This window comes from Canis lupus, chromosome 16 (genome assembly GCF_048164855.1).
Source record: "Canis lupus baileyi chromosome 16, mCanLup2.hap1, whole genome shotgun sequence".
NCBI lineage: Eukaryota > Metazoa > Chordata > Mammalia > Carnivora > Canidae > Canis > Canis lupus.
The window spans coordinates 24,964,802-24,984,558 of NC_132853.1; the positions used below are offsets into that span (position 1 = coordinate 24,964,802).

Consider the following 19,757-nt stretch of genomic DNA (forward strand, 5'->3'; position numbering starts at 1 on the left):
ACATCAAAACAAACACTAATCATAATTCTGTGGTCAGTTCCCCCTAAACCTAGACTATCTAGTAAATAAATATATGCCCATAGTCCCAAGGGGCATTTAAACATAAATTTATCCCCACTATCAGAAAAATATCCTACTAATCAACTCTTTTCATATTTGATCACTACATCTGAAAACACTAGGCTCTAAGATTGCTTTCACTTAAAATTTGCATTTTCCTCTAATTTGTAAAAGATTAAATGTTCGAAGACTGCAAAAGTTATTAGCAAAGCTAACTAATTTCACAAATAGTGGTTTCTGGTCATTCTTGTCATAGGGTTTTGCAAAATAATAAAATTACCTTTAAAAAAATTAATAAATCAAATACTTATTAAGTTTATACTATATGCACAGCACTCTGGGGCAGTTTTTTAAGTCATAAAGTCTGCCCATCAAGAATTGTAACTTAGTTGAAGGACAAGACTTAAATGAACAATTAGCAAATAAGCCATCATCACTTCATAAAATGTGCTACATAGTAGAGGCAGACTTTAACATCTGTAAGAAATGGTAGAAAAACAATGTGGGCTAAAACAAAACTGTCAGAGGCAGCTATGAGGAGAAAGGTAGAATGGTATTACTATACTAACCAGTCATCCAGAATTGAAATCAATCCTGAGATAGAGATTTAAGAGTATCCAGTAAAAGGAAATAGTTAATGAATAGCTAACACAAATTCACTTGCCTAGCAGATTTTCTAAATGGTAAATACTACTTTTAAGTGAATGTGAAAACAGGAAGAAATGATTACAAATTTATACTAGGTGGAAATGTTTTGTATTTAGAATTTCTTTGGGAGGACAGGAGTTGGAGAATGGGTGACATGCTAAAGAAAATATAAGTACTGGATTATTAAGAGTTAGTAGCCTTGGTTTAGAAGAGGGCAATTTCAAGTATTACCCATTTTTCATTTACTTACCACGTACTTCTTTTGATTTTGTTTTCTCAATCTCCTCAAATTCTATTCATTTAATATTCTACTCAAATAACACATGGTTACTATTATAAGCAAGATCAGAATTGCATCAAAATATTAATTACACTAATCTATCCTAAAATGAGACTAATTAAATCAATGCTTAAATTCCAAAAATCATAAACTGTCATGAGTTCTTATTCCTCATCCAAAATGTCTTGGAATTTATCATAGCAAACCTTCAGAGAAGGTAAAAAAAAGTTTAGTTCAATCCTAAATAAATCTCTCTTTTGCTCTAAAATTATACAGCTACTCTTCAAGAAAATAATTTAGAAACTCACATTGCTTCCTTAATTAACATATTAAGGACTAAATTTACTTAAGTTCATCATCCTTTTCCACTAAAATTCCAAAAATACTTCCCCTTACTCTTGAAAGATATGTTATTACTTTTACTTTAAAGGAAAACATTGATTTCACTAGGGAATGAAGTTCTCTCACCATCCACAATTGGCAGCTTAAATGGTTCCTGTGGCTTTTCTTTCTTTCTTTCTTTTTTCTTCTGTGGCTTTTCTTAGAGAGATACTGGCATTAAAATAATGCTGTTGTGGTTCAAAACATTAATTTCAGAATCTCACCAAGAGTAAGTGACCCTCTCCACCCAAATTTAAGGCTGAAGTTCTCCACGGGATTTTAAGAAAGGTCTTACAAGGGCCATTACTTTATTTATAAATCCCATCATTTAACTTATTTCCCTGCAGCTGTAAGAACACAGACCTCCATCTGAATCTACCTACTCACTAAAACTAAATTAAAGCTTCAAAACTACCTGTACAGATCTACACTTCCATTTTATTTTATTTTATTTTATTTTTTTATTTTTTTTTTTTTTTACACTTCCATTTTATTTAAAATGTACAATTATGGGTACCTGGGTGACTCAGTGGTTGAGCACCTGTCTTTGGCTCAGGTCATGACCCCAGTGTCCTGGGATCAAGTCCCGCATCAGACTCCCCATAGGAAGCCTGCTTCTCCCTCTGCCTATATCTTTGCTTCTGTCTCTCTCCTAAATAAATAAATAAATAAATAAATAAATAAATAAAATCTTATAAATAAAATAAAATAAAATGTACAACTTCCTCTTCAGCAAGTAACTTTGAACTCTGCAAATATGAATTATACTAATAAATTCTCTCCCTTTCCCAAATACACACAAAAGCTAATGAAGTCTATCTACTGACCTGCCTATCTCAGAGAGATGGCTAAAATAAACCACAAGTTCATTTTATATGAATGTTGAAACTGCTCCAGAACTGAGCTCAAATGAGGTTCACTCACCCTTTTTAGATTATGGTATGAAAAACTATAAAGACTTCCTTTCCTGAGAAAATTCCAGTGATTAATTAAAGATAAAAGTACTTAGCTCCTTATCATACCTCACAATTTACACAATATATTATGCATACTAATCAATATCCACATGCTAATAGTACCCGCCCTCATTTAAATTAAGCCTATGTCAGGAAATAATAGGGCAAAAAAAGCTAATATCATCACTAAGAGCATTTATAGAGTTTATGTGTTTTAATACAGTGCTAGATTTGACACAAAAAAAGCATTAACTACAATGAAACTAAAACTTGAAACTATTACTGTGGACTTTACCATTTAACATTAAGATCATTCTTGTAAAATAATTATTTTAATTATTCTAGCCGGTGATGACCTTTAACAGAGTCCAAAGGGCAGAGCAAGAATCTTAAAGCAGTTTTGGGGGAAATGAAATTTATTAGATATTCACATAAAAATGATGTTGCAAGGAGTTCCACTTCCACCTTAGATGTAAAAAGTCTGAAAGTGTATTACTTCTATCCTAAAAACCAGACAGTCAAATAAACTATATTACATTTCTTGAGCCTGTCAGAGGCAACCAAGTAGCCTGACACCTCAGAAAGGACAGATTCCTCCAAAACACAGGATTAATGAACTGCCTCTCCAATAGCAGAACATGGGAAGAAGATGCAGCTGCTATGCAAGTGAGTAAGAAAAAAACCAACTAAAATTTTAACAAATGTATTTTCTGTTTCCATAGAGTTGGCTATTCTAAGCCATTTCGTACAAATGAGGTTAAAAAAATTAAAAATGTAAACTCTATTATTATAGAAACTACAGGTTCAAAAGCACGCAACAGGTTAGAAACAGAAGCTATCACTAATTAAGAATGGCAAATTACAGTTCTATGTAATATACTAATCTTAAAATTCCCATAATTTTCAGTGTTTTGTTAATGTTTTCAGTGTTTTATTCTTATTTCACATTTTGAATGATATAATGCATATCTGTATAGACAGCCATAAAAACAGTTAACTTACTGTTTTTAGGAAGGGTATATTTATATCAACTTAGGACATTTTATCTCTACCTAAATTTTTTAGTAGAAATTAAATAAGACTTTACAGGTTCCAATAAGCTAGTGTTTCATTCACAACATTTAATTTTATAGAATTAATTTAATTAGGCTTTGTTATCGAGAAAGTTTTTCTTTAACACAAAATCTGTAAAACATACTCCCAACATAAAACTTGTATGTCAGAGTAGTGAAGTGTGTAAGAATAAGAAGTTGGTCAAACTACTGGGCCCATGGTTATAGTCAGTGGCTATGAAAGCTCAGTATAAAAGCAGCACAAATGCAGATCTGTGTTACTTCTCTTTGGCCTCTAAAAATATAGCCATATTGACATCTAAGCTCTACTGACTTACTCAGCAAGAAAAATAACTGTGGGGAAGATTACCTATGTTAAGACCAGAAAGCTCCTCAAGAATTCAGGCTGGTGGAAAAGTATGTCAAAGGAAAATCTAGAATATAAAGATTACCTCAGCCACTTTTGGAGGCACTCCATCACCAAGCACTTCCCTGATGAAGCAGTGCTGGCCCATATAATAAGAGAGTCCACATGTCCTCTTGAAGGCATCTTTCAGTCGTTTCAGCTCTACATCTGTAACTGCAAATCAGAAGTTGAAGAGGGTAAGAAACTGTAAGAGAAAAGAAGGCTCTTAAAATCTTCTTTTTTAAAAAATAAGTGTTGGCAAGGATATGGAGAAAAGGGAACACCTTTGCATTGTTGGTGGGACTGTAAATTGATGCAGCTACAATGGAACATTTTGGAGGTTCCTCAAAAAATTAAAAACAGAAATACTATATGATTCAGCAGTCTACTTCTGAGTATTCCCCCGACTTGAGTATTTATCCACAGAAAACAAAAACACTAATTTCAAGAGACAGATGCACCTCTATGTTCACTGCAGCATTTTGTAAAATAGCCAAATTATGGAAGCAACCTAAGTGTCCATTAATAGATAAATGGGTATGGGGTGTCTGAGTGGCTCAGTCGGTTAAGCAGTTGGCTCTTGATTTCGGCTCAGGTAATGATCTTGGGAATCTGAGATCAAGCCCTGCATCAGGCTCCACGCGCAGTATGGAGTCTGCTTGACATTCTCTCTCTCTCCCTCTGCCTCTCCCCCCATTCATGCTTGCTCTCTCTCTCTCAAAATAAATAAAATCTTTTAAAAAATAAATGGATAAGATGATGTGTATATATAAATACACACGGGATCCCTGGGTGGCGCAGCGGTTTAGCGCCTGCCTTTGGCCCAGGGTGCGATCCTGGAGACCCGGGATCAAATCCCACGTCGGGCTCCCGGTGCATGGAGCCTGCTTCTCCCTCTGCCTACGTCTCTGCCTCTCTCTCTCTCTCTCTCTCTGTGACTATCATAAATAAATAAAAAATTTTTAAAAATAAAAAATAAATAAACACACACATATATATGTAATACAGACTATTACTCAGCCATAAAACTGAGTAAAATCTTGCCATTTGCAACAACTTGGATGGACCTAGAGGGTATTATTTTAAGTGAAATAACTGACAGGGAAAGACAAATACCGTATGATTTCACTTATATGTGGACTCTAACAAAACAGAAACAGACTCATAAATACAGAGAACCAACTGGTGGTTGCCAGAGGAAAGACAGATGAGGGGATGGATAAAATAAATGAAGGGGATAAAGCAGTACAAACTTCCAGTTGTAAAATAAATAAGTCATGTAAAGAGGATGTAAAAGGTATGTAAAGAGCAGCAGTGGGAATATAGTCAATAATATTTTATTAGGGCACCTGGTGGCTCAGTCAGTTAAGTGTCTGCCTTCAGCTCAGGTCATGATTCTGGGGTCCTGGAATCAAGCCCTGCATTGGGGTTCCTGCTCAGCAGGTAGCTATTGTCCTCTTCCCTGACCCCTGCTTGTGCTCTCTCTCTCTCTCTCTCTCTCTCTCTCACACACACACACAGACACACACACTCGCTCTCTCTCTCAAATAAATAAAATTTAAAATAATAATAATATTGTATTACCCTTGTATAGTGGCAGACGACAAACATTTCATACTTATAAATGTTGAATCACTATGTTGTATATCTAAGACTAATATAATATTATATACCAAATATACTTCAAATTTCTTTGAGATAAAAATATTTATACTTCTTAAGCACTTATTTATTCATGTGGAGGACAGTCCCCACAAAATCTAAGCTAAAGATTAGATTTTGTCATTTACAAAGAAAGCAATCTACAAACTGATTATTCTAACAACCTAATATTTTTAGACATTCACTAAAAACAAAAATTACTAAGTCACTACTTTTAGGCATTTTTTTTCACCAAACAGAACTTTGTCTATAAGGACGAGAAAAATACAATTATGCAGTCAGTTCAAGGATCAAAATGATGGCACAGAAAAGGTACTTTTAGCCCATGCTGGAGGAAAGAGAAGACTCTGAACAGAGAGGATGATTACATAAAAATTTAAAGACTAACCAAAGCAAAAAGGACAAAGGTATGCAAGGCAGAGATGATAGGTTTGTTACAAAGTACAATGACAGATGGAATGTATGGAATTGTACGTTACTAGAACAAAATAAACAAGGTGGGGAGTAGTATATAATAAACCTAGGGAGGCAGTCTTTTGACCAAGTCATAGAAATTTTGGTCTGTCGTAATAAGGAAGGGATATAGTCAGACACAATTCAGATACAAATTCCAGGCAGATAGGAAACAGAACATAGATACAATGCAGTTCATTCTACCAGTAGTGCAGAAAAGCAAAAGGTAGACTAATACAAGAAGAAAAGAAGATAAATCTGGAAAATGTCTACAAAGAAGAGTCAGTACAACTTGGAGCCTGACTGAGAAGCAATTTAGGATAATGTTTAGGAGTCTAGTCAGGGAAACTTGAAGGATGGTATGCCATGTAGAAAGGGAATAAGAAAAAGAGTAAGTGAGGAAGAAAAGATAATAAATTCTGGGAAGGATATATTGCATATGAAAAACCTTGGGGGGGGATAAAAACCTTGGGGAAATTCAGTGGGTTTTTACAATTATGAGTGTAAAGCTTAGGAGAGTTTTGAGGAGAGTCATCAGCGTATAGGTGGCAATTAAACGACAAGAAGCACAGTCTAAGAAACCAATGCTTATAGGATCTGCAGACAAAGAAAAAGTACTCTAATAATATTGATAAGGAATAATTAGAACAGGAAAAACAAGAAAAGTATAGTCTCCAAAGGACAAGAAAAAGGAACTGGTCTACAGTCTCGCATAAGGCAGAAAGAACCAACAAGATAAATACTGAAGAGTCCCGGCATATATATTATCTTTCAATAAATGTTTGTAGTAGGGAGAGAAACCTCATGGGTTTGACAACTTGTGAGGCAATGATAAAACATTAAGAACTAATATTCGAATAAGTTGCTAGAGAAAAGTATGAATACTACATGCTTAATTCATTAAAAATTGGAGTCATACTATTAATATCCTCAATATATTAATTTTTTTTCCTTATAAGAATGCAAAAGTGAGGGGTGCCTGGGTGGCTCAGCCTGGGTCATAATCTCGGGGTCATGAGACCAGGCGCTGTGTCAGTTGGAAGCTGCTTGAGATTCTCACCCTCTCCCTCTGCCCCTCCCCCTACATGTGTGTGTTCTTTCTCTCTCTTTAAGAAAAAAAAAAAAAAGGAATGCAGAAGTGAAAAACAAAACAAAACTCCTCTCATAAATTAAAGTAATGGAAAAGAAATTACTTCAGCTACTGGAATATATATTTCCTCAAGATGCCTAATTTTCATTAACAGCTTTACTAACAAATTAGAATGCTCATCATCTAGTGGAAGAGACAAGAAAATCAATCACTGGGATATAAAATGATAATCTCATACACTGTTGGTTACAGATCATTTGAAGGACTGGTAGTAAGTTTAAAAAATAGCAGTCTGATGACTAATGAACTTATTCATTTATAACGTGAGAATATGTATAAACATATGCATAAGATTTTTAAAGCATTTATAAGAAGAAAATGATGTCCATCAACACAGGACAGATTGGATAAGTTATTGTATATGCTTGAAATAGAATATCAGACACTAAAATCTTGCCATGGATCCATAGTTATTGAAAATAAACAGCACTTTTATTTTTCAAAATAGACTAACAATTGGCTGATCTGTAGACATGGAGTACATAAAAGTGTTGTCTTCTGTACAACTGAAACTTTGAAAAATAAAAAATAAAAATTCAGGAGGACTGCAATCCAGCTGGGCCATACCTTATCCCTGGAGCTTTCTGTAAGATGGCAGTTTGAAAAGTATATACCTTAAGAATGGTTGGGAGAACTCTGTACACTAATGCAAAGTGCTCAGAACAGTGCCTGAGTTATAGAAAGCCATCTAAATGTTATTTACTGTGGCTGTCATCATTATCAGTGAGAGAAGAATAGCCTCCCATAACTTGTGAGACTAACATGAAATAAAATGAAATTACACCATAATACTACCCATATATATTTCTTTCTAATATCTTCACATACCTTTGTTTAAACAAAGGTGACTAAAAAAAAAAAAAAGGTGACTAATGAATATTCAGCATATAGTAGAGCTCAGGTCTAACACATCCAGGTATTCAATAAATGGTAGCTATTTAAAAAATTAAATTAAAATGTAGGCAGATGGAAAAAAGAATAGAATCAAGCCTAGTAAAATTTTAAAGTAGGAAAACATAATATTAATGTAGTTATTTTAATTTTAGAAAGAAAAAAACCAGTTTCAGATAAAAAATGGAAAACTGAACACATTTTTAAAAATTTATTATCTAGGGTGACTGGGTGATAGGCACTGAGGGGGCACTTGGGATGAGCACTGGGTGTTATGTTATATGTTGGCAAATTGAACTCCAATAAAAAAATTTTTTTTTAAAAAGATGATAAAGTTTGGGGATCCCTGGGTGGCGCAGTGGTTTGGCGCCTGCCTTTGGCCCAGGGCGCGATCCTGGAGACCTGGGATTGAATCCCACATCAGGCTCCCGGTGCATGGAGCCTGCTTCTCCCTCTGCCTGTGTCTCTGCCTCTCTCTCTCTCTCTCTCTGTGACTATCATAAATAAATAAAAATTAAAAAAAAAAAAAGATGATAAAGTTTAAAAAAATCTATTATCTTAGAGCACTTGGGTGGCTCAGTCAATTAAGTGTCTGACTCTTGATTCCAGCTCGGGTCATGATCTCAGGGTTGTAAGATTGAGCCCTGGGTCGGGCTTGTGCTCAATGCGGAGTCCGCTAGGGATTCTCTCCCTTCCCCTGCCCCTCCCCCTGTTCACACTAGTGCTCTCTCTCAAATAAATAAATAAATAAATAAATAAATAAATAAAATCTTTTTTTAAAAAAACCCTCTTCTCTCTCTAGACTTCACTAAAACTACAGCAAGAATAAAAAAAAAGGATATAAACTCAAAAGGACAAAGAGAAGAGAAAACTGAACACCTAAGAGTCAAATTTTTCTGGCAACCACTAAGTATCTAGAGGAGTGGTGACTGACCTAAACAGACGAAAGATGGAAACCTAAACACTAGCAGTTGAGAAATATGAACAAGCAGCAAACTAATTTACCTATTTTACACTTTTTACCTATTTTACCTAAACCACTCCAAAAAAGGCTCAGGAACTCATGGTACCAGTTACCACCAAAGGGCCAGGGTAGTAGGTGCTAGAGGAGGTGGTAAAAGGTAGAGAGATCAAGAGAGACTGACTGGTTGAAGGCCTGTATGAAAAGTAGTTAGACTCTTATGTCTAAACTTAAAGCATGACGCTGTCAAGCACCGGTCTATCACATAACCATCACTTTCACACCAACTTTTTAGATGCAGATTATATATTAAAAGACCAGAGATACATTCTCTGAATCTGAGACAAAAAACAAACAAACAAACAAAAGAATCTGAGACAGAAAGGGTCCATACGTGAAAACACCAGGTTTAGCTAAGAGCTGTAAGAATATGAAAAAAGGTAAAGATTAAGTGAGCACTTGTATCCCTTGCCCTACTACTCTGTATCCCTTGCCCCACTCTGACATATGTATCACCTAGCTGAAATAAACAGGAGTCTTCCCTGAAGAAAAGTAAATGAGAGCAGAACAAACGCCTGCCACTGAGTGAGAATCTCTATTCCTCCCTTAGAAATGTCTGGGTTCCCAACTAAACACCAAACAGAAAAATCCACAAGTCAACAAGTGATATATTCAAACATATAAGTCTTCCAATCTGGGGCACCCAGGTAGCTCAATCAGTTAAGCGTCTGCCTTTGGCTAGGTCATGATCCCTCCCTCTGCCTGCCTACCACTCTGCTTGCTTGTGCTCTCTCTCTCAAATAAATAAAATCTTAAAAAAAAAAAAAAAAAGGGGGGGTCTTCCGATCTATCCTTTTAATGCACACTTTTAAAAATAAATGGGTAGTTTGGCAGTTCTTACAAAGTTAAACATATACTTACACTAATAACCCAGCAATTTCACTCCTTGTGATTTACCCAAGAGAAATGAAAATACTATACAGAAATATACATAGGAGTTGTATTAATAATAGCCAAAACACTAGAAACAACTCCTTTGTCCATACACAGGTGAATAAATAAATGTGCTATATCCATACAAGGAACAGTATTCTGCAATAAAAATTAAGAAAATTGATTCATATAACAACATAAATGAATCTCAAAAATGATACTGAGCAAGGGGTCTGCCACGGAAATAAGATGACAAAGGGGATGTCATCGTTTGGAAAGCATCGCAGTAAGACGCACACATTGTGCCATCACTGTGGCTCTAAGGCCTACCACCTTCAGAAGTCCATCTGTGGCAAATGTGGCTACCCTGCAAAGTAGAAGAGAAGGTATAACTAGAGTGCCAAAGCTAAAAGACGAAATACCACTGGGACCGGTCAAATTAGGCACCTAAAAATTGTATACTGCAGATACAGGTGCGGACTCTGTGAAGGATCAACACCTAAGCCCAAAAGGGCACCTGTTGCAGCATCCAGTTTATCTTAATGATTTCAATGATTAGTCACAATAAACGTTCTGGCATTTAAAAATTAAAAATTTAAATTAAAAAAAAAAAGATACTGAGCAAAAAAAACCAGACACTAAAAGAACATATACTGTATGACCACACTGTATCAAAGTCTTGAAGAGGCAAAATTAACTATGGTGACAAAGACAGTGGTTGACAAAGGGTGTATGGGTAGAAATGTAGGGAACGGACTGCAAAGATGTAGGCGGGAGCTCTTCTGAAGTGATGGAAATGTCTTAAGATATTTACGTGGGGTGGCGATTACACAAATAGTACATTTGTCAAAACTAAACTTCATACTTAAATCTGCATGCTTTATTGTATGTAAACTATATTTCAACAGAGTGGACCTTTAATAAATGAATGGACAGCCAAAGAACACCAAATATTGAGGAAGGTTCCAACAAGAAAGTTACCAAAACAAATAGGGGTTAGTAGGGTGAACAGATATAATGAAGAAAAAAGAAAAATACTAAAGCTTCCAAATACTCTTAGAGAAGGATAAAAAGAAAATTGAATCCAAATAAGTACTAAAAAACACTATAATGAGAAAGTAGTAACAATCTCTTGGGCCCTTTCCCAGTCAGCTGTAAGAGAGTATTCTACATCAAGATGAGGGGATAAATAAAAGTAAGAGGGATCCCTGGGTGGCGCAGCGGTTTGGCGCCTGCCTTTGGCCCAGGGCGAGATCCTGGAGACCCAGGATCGAATCCCACATCGGGCTCCCGGTGCATGGAGCCTGCTTCTCCCTCGGCCTGTATCTCTGCCTCTCTCTCTCTCTCTGTGACTATCATAAATAAATAAAAATTGAAAAAAAAATAAAAATAAAAAAAATAAAAGTAAAATAAAAGTAAAATAAAAAAATAAAAATAAAAAAAATAAAAATAAAAATAAAAATAAAAGTAAAATAAAAAAAATAAAAATAAAAATAAATAAAAGTAAGAAAAGGGATCTAGGAAACACTGACTCCAGCATGACAGTAGTAAAGGGAATCCTCAGGCTGATTAGGATATGACATTACAGGATGACAGCTACATAGTAGGCCTAGAGGATAGGACCAGATTAGAAATGAATAAAGGCTCTAGAAAAAAAAAAGAGAGAGAGAGAGAGAGAACAGGACAGAAAACCAAGTGATACATCTGACCACAGTGGGAATAGCTTTTTAGAGGTATTTCACCTTGAAAAAATAAATCTCAAGAACTAGTTTTAATTTAGGTTTTTCTTAACAACCTAAAAAAGAGGTGAAGCATTTCAAGGTACAGACAACCCTTGAACAATACTGGCTTGAACTGCGTGGGTCCACTTATACGTGGACTTTTTTTTTCAATAAAGGCACTGAAAAAATTTTGGGAGATTTGCAATTTGAAAAAACATCAACTGTATAGCCTAGAAATATTGAAAAATTTGAAAGGTATGTCATGAATGCATGAAATATATGTAGATACTGGTCTATTTTATCAGATTTATCAGAAAAACTTAAAATTTATCAAAACTTACACACACTTACAGACCATACATAGTACCATTTTAATAGAAAGAAATGTAAACAAATGTAAAGATACAGTATTAAATCGTAACTGCATAAAAGTAACTGTAGTACATACTGCACTACTGTAATAATTTTGTAGCCACCTCCTGTTGCTATTGTGGTAAGCTCAAGTGTTAGAATGTCTGCTTAAAATGCTGTGTGATGCTAATCATTTCCACATGAACAGTTCATATCTCCAAGTAAATTGTGTATCACAGTCAAAAGTGATCTCTCATGGTTCTCACGTATTTTTCATGTTTAGTGCAAAAGTGTAAGCCTTGAATAACATCATGGGACCCATACAAAGTGCCACTAGTGATGCTAGAAGTGCTCCCAAGAAGCAGAGAAAAATCATAACATTATAAGAAACAGCTGAATTGCTTGATATGTACCACAGACTCAGGTCTGCAGCTGTGACTGCCCACCATTTTAAGATAAATGAATCCACTGTAAGGACCATTATAGAAAAAGAAAAGGAAATTCATGAAGCCATCACCACATCTGTGTCAGCAGGAGTGAAAATCTTGCACTCTTTGTGAAATCTTTTTATCTTGTATTGAAAATGCAGCTTTTATGTGGGTACAGATTGTTAATGAGAAAGGCATACCTGTAGACTCTAATATGATTCAAGAAAAACCAAAGCCATCATATGACAACTTACAGCAAAAGATGAAGCAAAAGAAGGAAGGAAGGAAGGAAGGAAGGAAGGAAGGGAGGGAGGGAGGGAGGGAGGGAGGGAGGGAGGGAGGGAGGGAGGGAGGGAGGGAAAGGAAGTCTAAAACAAGATGAAGAATTTAATGCCAGCAAAGGATAGTTTAAGAATTTTAAAAAGAGGTTTGCCTTTAAAAATGTAAGAAAAGCAGCTTCTGCTGACCAAGAGGCAGCATATGAGTTCCCAGATGCCATTCAGAAAATCACTGAGGAGAAGGATAGCTACCTGAGCAAGTTTTTAATGCAGATGTAAGTGTCCTATCCTGTTTAGGAAAAAAAAAAAAAAAGAGGGCAGCCCCAGTGGCGCAGTGGTTTAGCGCCGCCTGCAGCCCAGGGTGTGATCCTGGAGACCCAGGATTGAGTCCCGCGTTGGGCTCCCTGCATGGAGCCTGCTACTCTTTCTCTTTCTCTCTTTCTATAAATAAATGAATGAATGAATGAATGAATGAATGATCTTTAAATTTTTTTTTTTAATTAAAAAAAGGGAAAAAAAGCCACAAAGCACATCTATTAGTAAGAGAAGCAAGCACCAGGATTTAAGGTAAGAAGAGATATGCTAATAACTCTACTGTTTTGTACAAAATCAGGATTTAAGGAAAGAAGAGAGATGCTAACTCTACTGTTTTGTATAAAATCAGTTCATGATCAGGACTGCCCTTATCTATAAAGCTGCTAACACCTGAGCCTTGAAAAGATAAACATCAGCTGCCAGTCACTGGGTTGTACAACAAGAGGTCTTTGGACGATGGGAATCCATTTTCTAAATTGGTTCCATCAATGCTCTGTCCCCATAGTCAGAAGTACCTTGCCAGTAAGGCTCACCAAAGGTAAACCCTGTGGCCAGGACTGCTTTGCTGCTGCTCCTGCTCCTGATGAGTGGACAACACTATTGCCACTCATACCACCTGTGCCAAATGCATTCTGCACAGTTCCAGCCTCTGTATCATTGTGTCCTGAATCAGACCCTGGCATGTGGTTATCTGAATGACAGAGCCATTAGGAGCCGTGTCCAACTGCAGGAATATCTGGGAAATTGGGTCTTCCCCTCTTAATGGATGGAGATGGTCTCCACCCTTATAGACTTCAAAAAAGGGGGGGGGGGACTCTTTAAGTGTGAAATCCCTTTATGTAGGAAAAGGGACACAAATTCTGGGGATGGACACTACAGTTGAGGAATGGAAAAATAATGACAAATTTCAATTTTTGAAGCAGTGATCTGAGACATTGTGGGCACTCAGGTTTGCTTAGATGAATGAGTAACTAGTAAATCACATTTTTCAAATAAAAAAATACTTTTGATATTGAACAATGCCCCTGCTCACCCAGAACCCCATGAGAGCATCATCAAAGTCGTCAAAGTGATATACTTGCCCCCAAACACAATCTAATTCAAACTCTGTATCGGGGGTTAGGTCATAGGAGCCTTAAGGCTCATTACACATAGTACTCTACAGAAAGGACTGTCAATGCTATGGAAAAGAACCAGTAAGAGAAAAAAAAAAAAAAAAAAAGAACCAGTAAGAGAGAACATCACGAGGATCTAGAAAGATTACGCCACTCGAGATGCCATCATTGTTATAGAAAAAGCAGTGAAAGCCACCAAGGCCTGAAACAATAAATTCCTGCTGGAGGAAACTGTGTCCAAATGTTATGCATGCCTTCACAAGATTTACAACAGAGCCAATTAAGGAAAACGTGAAAGAAATTATAGACATGGCAAAAAAGGTGGCAGATGAAAAGTTTCAAGATAAAGATCGTGGAGAAATTCAAGAGCAAATAGACACCACACCAGAATGCAGAACTTGATGGAGATAAGTGTTTCCAAACCAGTGTCAAATAATGAGAAAGAAGATGTAAAAGAAACAATGCCAGAAAACAAAGTGACATTTTGGCAGAAGGATTTCAATTAGTCAAGACTGTTTTGACTTCTCTTCTGACCTGGACTCTTCTATGATACAAGCACTAAAACTAAAACAAATGGTATTAGAAGGATTGGTACCATATCAAGTTGACATCTCTATATGACATTTTGAGAAAAATAAAAAAACAAAAAGTCAGACAGAATTTATGTATTTCCATAAAACTATACCAAATGTGCCTGCCTCTTCTTCTCCTTCCACTTCTTCCACCTCCTCTGCCTGTCACCCCTGAGACAGCAAGACAACCCCATTTCTTCCTCTTCCTCAGCCTACTCAATATGAAGACGATGAGAAGGAAGACCTTTATGACAATCCACTTCTACTTAATGAATAGTAAATAATTATATGTCATTGTTAATACACTTAATTTCTTGTGTATGTCTTTGTGTGAAAATATAGTAATTGTATTGCAAGAACTACAGATGTCTTTACAGCATCATCTATCATCATCAAAGTGAATGATAATGCATATAAAGTCAATAATGTTAGTTTTCTTACTGTTTTTTTAATTTTGCTTTCAAAAACCTAAATTGCTGGTACAGTATTTCTCTCTCACACATAATCAGAGACATTGCATTATTATACTATGATCACAGGTTTTTTTTTAATGTGACAGTGTATTATGAAAAGGACTACAATAATGTATGCTATAAAAACTGGATAATAATTCATTCATTAGAATGCTTTCTTTAGGCTAGGCTACTATGAAGCAACTATCAATAATATCAGACTACCTACCATAAAGCAATCATACCGCTATTTCTTCATTATCAATGCATGAATTGTTAAGCCTATATATAAACATGAACTTCTTTTTCATATTATCTTTTCCATTTTTGATGCCTAATATTAGCAATACATATAACATCTACAATATTTTATATAAGATAATATTTATGTAGGTACTCACAGACGATTCATCTTATAAACATATGACACAGACTTACAATATGGATATAGTATAGTGCTGTAAATATATTTCTTCTTCCTTGTGATTCTTAGTAACATTTTCTCTAGCTTACTTTAAGAATACAATATTTAATACACATAACATTCAAGATATATGTTAACTGAATTTGAAATCAGCAAAGCTTCCAGTTAACAACAAGCTATTAGTTGTTAAGATTTGGGGGAATCAAGGGCACCTGGCTGGCTCAGTGGGAAGAGCATGTGACACTTGATCTCGAGGTTAGGAGTTCAAGCCTCGCATTGGGCAGAGATTACTTAAAAAAAAAAAAAAAAAAAGATTTCAGGAATCAAAAGTTTTATGTGATTTTCCGACTGCACAGGGGGTCAGTGCCCTTAACCCCCAAGTTGCTAAAGGGTTAACTGTATACCTATAACATTCTGTCATGAGAGTTAAAAAATCAACCAGAATCTTACTAAAGCCATGGGCACAGAACCGTAATTCTTCCTCAAACAAGCAGTGTGAAAAGAAGACAACAAAGAAACACCAAAGGTAAAGAAACAAGGGAGAAATTTTTTTCCCATATCAGAACAGTTTTTCAGGGAATTGATCTCATCCAACAAAAAGCCTTGGTGATTTCAAGACATCTGTTTTTAAAATATTCAATTGGTGGCAATTAGCAATTCATAATCGAATATCAAGATCTGATAAGAAAAAGAAAGTACTTGATAATCACTTTCTGATTATAGTACAAAAGAAGCAAGAAATTACACAGAAAGGGCAGATACTGGAACAAAGATAAAACATTATGGTATTCACTACTGAAACAGAATCCTTCCAGTAAAACCATCCTGGAATGCGAAACACAAAAATTAAAATATTAAAAGCAACTAAGCTCTTACTTATCATATGCCCAAACACTGTGCTATGCAATGGGGAACACAAACCTAATAATCAACTCTACCTTCAAGGAATTCATGGCTAAGAGACAAAACTTATGAATAAATAATGACAATATAGTAAATATAAAAGACAACTGGGCACAGGAGAACACCTAAAAAGGGAGGAAGAGTGCTCTAAAACTCTGTTACTAAACACAACTTACAGCAAAAACAAACAACTAACTGCATCTAGAGATTACTTTCATATACTTTCTATAAAGGTCTCCTTACTGTGAATTCTTCCTAAATTTGATTATGCATAGCATGACATTCTAAAAACCTATTTGGCCTATAATAAATCTAATAAAACACTCATTAATATAAACAACCTCATCACCAGTTATAATCATGTTTTTATTTTTAAAAATATTTTATGTATTTATGAGAGAGAGAGAGAGACAGAGACAGAGGCAGAAACACAGGCAGAGGGAGAAGCAGGATCCATGTAGGGAGCCTGATGTGGGACTCGATCCTAGGTTTCCAGGATCACACCCTGGGCTGAAGGCGGCGCTAAACCACTGAGCCAACCGGGCTGCCCTATAATCATGTTAAGAGAAAATTATAGTATTCTGTGATAAGATTTACAGGTTAGACCAACTGACTGGGATTAATATGGCTGGACTTGAGTTAGTTGTGATGAGAATAGATAACTAACTTCTGGAATTCCCCCTGTGCTATCAGAACATCAACCCCCTCATCTAGATGGTAAAATGAAAAGCCCTCAGACATAGACAATAGTGCTAGCCACAAATATGTGCTTCCTGGATACCCTCCCATTCCAGATTTTGCCATCCTCCCTTATCATTTGGTTTTCTGAGCAGGGCAAAGGCAATAGTGTACTTTGGTGAGCTAAGGGAAGGACGCTGAATTCACTCCAGGCAGTCCCACTGAAGGACTACATATTCAAGGTAGTGGGTGCTAACAAGAAATTTGTGCTTCTTCAATATGCTCCACTATTTCTTTTTTTTTTTTAAGATTTTATTTATTTATTCATGAGAATGCACAGAGAGGAGAGAGATAGAGGCAGAGACGCAGGCAGAGGGAGAAGCAGGCTCCATCCACCGGGAGCCCGACGTGGGATTCGATCCCAGGTCTCCAGGATCGCGCCCTGGGCCAAAGGCAGGCGCCAAACCGCTGCGCCACCCAGGGATCCCCTGCTCCACTATTTCTAAACCACATTTCATCTGATCCCTTTACCAACACTATCAATACAAATTATCTAAATAAATGAAAATATATACATAATTCCAAATGAAAGGCCAGAAATATTAGACATCTCCATTACATTGGACTATTCTGAGATCTGACTCTGGCAAGAAAAGCTGCATGAATAAAAATACTCTGTGGCTCCTTTGCTAAGAAGTAAAAGTGCAAGCATAACAGGAATTATAGGAGATAGTAAAGAGTAATGATGCAAAGCTCAAAAACTGAAATACCTTCAGGCAATAGGAGGGCAATATAAGTGAGGAAGGGGGCCAGGTCGGGTGTTTGGAACCCTAGAGAGCACACATCCTTCTATAGAGTGTAGCATACAGGCATTTGCTACAATGTAGCAATGATGAATCCAAGACTATGAGGGAGGGTGTATGTTAGAGAGAGAGAAAGCTCTCTACTTTTAAAAGTGTTGGCAACTGATTTTTAAAAAATTTTCAGCAACATGCAATCTCAGTATGTCCAGCCAGCTGCCAGGTTTGACAACCTCTGGCCAAATGGTTAAGGGCACAAACAAAATAGACATGTGTTTAAAGTGAACAAAGTCTCTTACTAGCTGTGAAAACATGGGCAAGTTACTTAGTATCTCTGCGCTTACTCTTCTTAAAATGGGTATATATATATATATATATATATATATATATATAGCCTTGACAAACACAGGAAATAAATAAATACTTAATAAATGACAGTTTGGGAGGAGGGGATTTCTAGCAGTAATGAGGGTGTACCCTGTTCCTTTTCTATTCCTAACTCTGGAGAAAGTTGTGAAAATGAGGACTGGAAAAATGAGTTAAAAAGCCAAACAATAAATTTTTCTGCTTTTATCCTCTTTCCTCCTTACCTATAGACTAATATTACCATCCTAGCAACCCTCCTACCACCTAATATTGGAACAAAGGAGAAGGAAGAAAAAGAAGGCAGAAGAGAAGAAAGGAAATAGCAAAAAAGGCAGCAACTTCTGTGGCTCATGACAGACAAGTGAAGGGAAGAGAACTCTCTTCAATGGAAAGGAATGTATCCAAGCCAGTGTTAAATTTGAACATGAATGCTGGTTTACCCAAAGCCAAGTAAGTCATATCACCAGGAGTATTTATTAATACTATAATACATAAAAGGTCATTAACATTCTATAAAATTATAAACAAAATCATCATTCGTAAACAAATTTTGCTATCAACATTACACAAAAGAAGCAAGTCAGGAGTCACTCGATATTAATAGATCAAAGATTCAATCTGATAAGTCTGCTATATTCATTCACTACAGGTTGGGTTAAATATGATATTTACTCAAAGCATGGATACATTCACTTGCTATATTTTATCAACAAAAGCTCCTAATCACACAAAAACTCCTTAACTATAGTCAACAAGAATTCAACATGTACTCATTTTAAAAATAAGACCACTTTGTAACAGATTAAAGAATGGGGGTTATTTGATATAACCCATACATAAAACACAAGACTAGTTCAGAGTTCATTAAATCCAAGACTTCTCTAGAGGATATTTTTAAATTTGTTTTTAAAACACAGGAGCAGAAACAATTTTTCAGTTTTGTCTAGCAGTTTCTAGTGACACAACAATCCAACATATTCTGAGTAGCCTGAAACATAAGAAATATCATAAAAACTAAATAGATGTGTATTTCACCTAATTTATATGTAACTGGCAACAGTTTGCTGGGTTCTATGGAGGATACAAAGATAAGATATTGCCCCTTGTGGGGTTGTTTTGTTTCCTTGGTTTTAAAAGCCTAAAATCTGTCAACAAATACTTAAAGTCTTATTTTGGTGAGAGTGAAAGAAAAATAAGGTGTAAACTTTTTTAAATGGCAATTCAAGGGGCACCTGGATGGCTCAGTCAGTTAAGCATCTGCCTTTGGCTCAGGTCATAATCACAAAGTCCTAGGATCTAGCCCCAAGCCCTGCATCTCCCTCTCCCTCTAATATTGGGGGAGCTAATATACAGCGCTCCCTTGCTGTGCTCTCTTGTTCACTCTCTCAAATAAATAAATAAAATCTTTAAAAAATGAAATAAAATGGGAATTCGAATCTGGAAGCTACTGAAAGATTAAATTTGTCTTAAGAGTTCTATGAAGTGCTCAGTGTTCATACAGAAACAACATATTACACATTA

General features: G+C 35.9%; 1 protein-coding gene and 1 pseudogene across 3 annotated transcripts in view; one reads left to right on the plus strand and one right to left on the minus strand.

Annotated features, from left to right (window-relative positions):
- USP32 (ubiquitin specific peptidase 32) overlaps nt 1-19,757 on the minus strand; it is a 217,489-nt gene that overhangs the window by 138,174 nt on the left and 59,558 nt on the right. For all 3 annotated transcript variants that reach the window (XM_072779658.1, XM_072779657.1, XM_072779659.1), the window contains exon 2: nt 3,830-3,957. In XM_072779658.1, coding sequence (XP_072635759.1) covers nt 3,830-3,957 — 128 coding nt within the window. The remainder of the gene's footprint in view (nt 1-3,829; nt 3,958-19,757) is intronic.
- Nucleotides 10,034-10,376, plus strand: LOC140607468 (large ribosomal subunit protein eL37 pseudogene; annotated as a pseudogene).